Source organism: Bidens hawaiensis, unplaced genomic scaffold, assembly GCF_021521415.1.
Source record: "Bidens hawaiensis isolate Kalapana, Puna unplaced genomic scaffold, B.hawaiensis_p1.1 tig00057466_1, whole genome shotgun sequence".
Taxonomy (NCBI): domain Eukaryota; kingdom Viridiplantae; phylum Streptophyta; class Magnoliopsida; order Asterales; family Asteraceae; genus Bidens; species Bidens hawaiensis.
The window spans coordinates 62,390-65,007 of record NW_027500364.1 but is presented as its reverse complement, the minus strand read 5'-3'; the positions used below and the strand labels follow the sequence as shown (position 1 = coordinate 65,007).

The 2,618-nt window shown below is 36.4% G+C and overlaps 1 protein-coding gene across 1 annotated transcript; it reads left to right on the top strand.

The window, feature by feature from the left end:
• Window positions 1-456: 456 nt before the first annotated feature.
• Window positions 457-1,970, top strand: LOC143601879 (uncharacterized). Its single transcript, XM_077079163.1, has 2 exons — window positions 457-556; window positions 1,256-1,970. The coding sequence occupies exons 1-2, from the start codon at window positions 539-541 to the stop codon at window positions 1,703-1,705; spliced, it is 468 nt and encodes a 155-aa protein (XP_076935278.1). The 5' UTR covers window positions 457-538; the 3' UTR covers window positions 1,706-1,970.
• Window positions 1,971-2,618: the final 648 nt, after the last annotated feature.

Below are 2,618 nucleotides of genomic sequence, written 5' to 3'. Positions count from 1 at the left end.
TTTACTCCTAACTTTTTTATTTTTTTTTATTTATGCTTTTAACTTAAAATCTCATTTTAAGTTATTTTATTTTATTTTTACTTTAATTTTGTTTTATTTTTTCCTTTTATTTTATTGTTTCATTTTATTTTTTTCCTGATTTATCTAAAGTTTATTTTAAATCTTTAAGGTTTATTATTGAGGTCCCTTATGCAAATATTGTCAAATGTGTAAACCAAGAAAAATCTATCTTGTATATATTCAAGTGTTTGGGCTTGGTGAATAAATATTTTTAGGGTTTTAATCCGCAAATATTTTCAGCGTCCGGGGGTTGAGAGCGTAAAATATTTTAAAACTCGAGAGGTTTTGACCCTATCGCGAGGTAGGCTGACTCTATATAAAGTGAAAATCAAAATTCTTTTCATTTATCACTTCATTTTTCCTTTAAAACCTCTCAACTCTCTTTCTCTCTAACACCACCACCACCGCCTATTTCAACTCCAAACACAAACAACAAATCTGCTTAATATCTTTAGTTTCACACTTGATAATCACCAACATGGACCCTTCTATATCGGTAATACCTCTTTATATATGTTGATATTCTTGTTCTTGTTCCTAATGGTTCATAACTGAACCTTCAGATAATTAAAGGACCACATGATGTTTGTTCTTGTCAAAATCAATGTTAAGAACTTGTTGTCGACATCATGAAGAACCTAGGGACTCTTTTGTAAATATTTGTATGGTTTTGGATTTTAGGGCTTTACAGACCCTAATGCGTCCGATTGGTCCTCTATATGTTTGTGTTTGTGCATAAAAGTTGTTTAGAAGGGTAAATTGGGTCTAGAAGACCTTGGATCTAAGAGGAATTGAGTTTTGGGCATACTTATGATTTGACTCGAGTTAAGTATTTGAATCAAATCGAGTTCATGTTTGAATAGAATTGAGTTTGTGATTTCGATTGAATCATGTTCTTGATTTCATTCGAATCGAGTTCCAGATTCCAATCAAATCAAATTCCAATCTAATCAAACTTTAAATTCAACCGAATCAAATTCTAATATCAATCGAATCGAGTTATAAATTTTGAATCGAATCGATTTCCTATTCTATTCGATTTGTTTTCATTCGATTCGTTTAGCCCTGACAATTTTCAAAATTGTAGATTTGAAAACTTGCATTCTGTCTTGATTTTTGTTCTCATTCTTGTACATATTTTATTGTTTTTCCTTTATAAATTAGTTCTAATAGTTTGTTTGATTATGTTTTGTAGCAACATAATATTTATTGTCCTCTTGATCTTGCAAGTAAGAGGAGACACCAGGTATTCACATCCATGAGCAAGGGATTAAGAGAAAATTTTCTTATGCATGTCATCTATGCTAATCCCGAGATCCACTCCTGCTGGATTGAGGAGTTTTGGACAAAGGCCGAGGCTGTCATGGACGGTGATTCCATTACTACTAAAGTGGCTGGAAAATGTCTCAAAATCACCAAGGCAGATGTTATAAGGGCTTTAAATATCAAAGATGCTCCATATCATTATTTCAAAAGAACGAAGAAGGATGAGCTGCAAGATTTTGTGACTCAGATTGGATATGATGCAAAGTGGACAACTTTTGAGAATAAGCATTTGCCGCCATATTGGAAGTTTTTATTTCATATTATTGCAAATTATGTGTATGAGTTGAGAGGCGGGGTTGACAAGCTAAGAACTGATTAGGTTGATGTTATGGCTTTCATGACCAACAAGCTGCAGTTCAATTACTCAAGGCTGATGTTTCAGTGTATGCATGTAAACACCTTGACAAGCAATACTTGGATGATCTGCCCGAGATTTGTGCAGCTTTTACTAGATGATATGATGCTTGAGATACCAAGACATGTTTATCCCATAATGTTGGATGCAAAGGGCAATGAGTTCCCAACTGAGGAGCCTCATAATGCAAAGATGGTGAAGCAGACTGTATTTAAAGCAATGTTGGATCCTCCCCGAGGATACAAGTACAAAGGTAAGGTTCTTGGGTTAAGTTTGGTTGTTTACTGAAATGGAATCTGAAGATAAGGTTGTTGTTGTTGTTGGTGGTGGTGATGATGATGATGATGAAGGTGATGATAATGAGAGTGAGAAGGAGCAGGATGTTGAGGAGATTGATGTTGAGGCTCCTGAGACTGAACCCAAGGTTGAAGTAAAAAGAAGGAAGAAACGAAAGGCTTAGAAGAAAAGGAAGACTCCTAGCAAGCCTTCTGCTAGTTGGTCTTCCCAAAAAGCTACGGAGGAAGAGCCTGCATAGCCTCTAAAACGTTTGAGAAACGTCCGGGACTCCAAGAAGACCACAACTATAATGGTAGCTTTTTCTTCCACCACTGTGACACAGGCCACCACTCAACCACACCTCCACCACAACCACACAACCTGACCCTCACATTGCCTCACCCACTACCGTGGCCCACATTGTGTCTTCCATGAAAGGAAAGCAAATCCATGTACCAAGGCCCAAACCAAAAACCAAAACCCAAAACCAAAACCAAACCCAAACACACCCCAAGAAAATTCCATGACTCTCCCGTAAACTCATCTAAACTCTCCCCCGCACAACAAGACCAACACATCCTATACCTTTCCTTACCTGAAA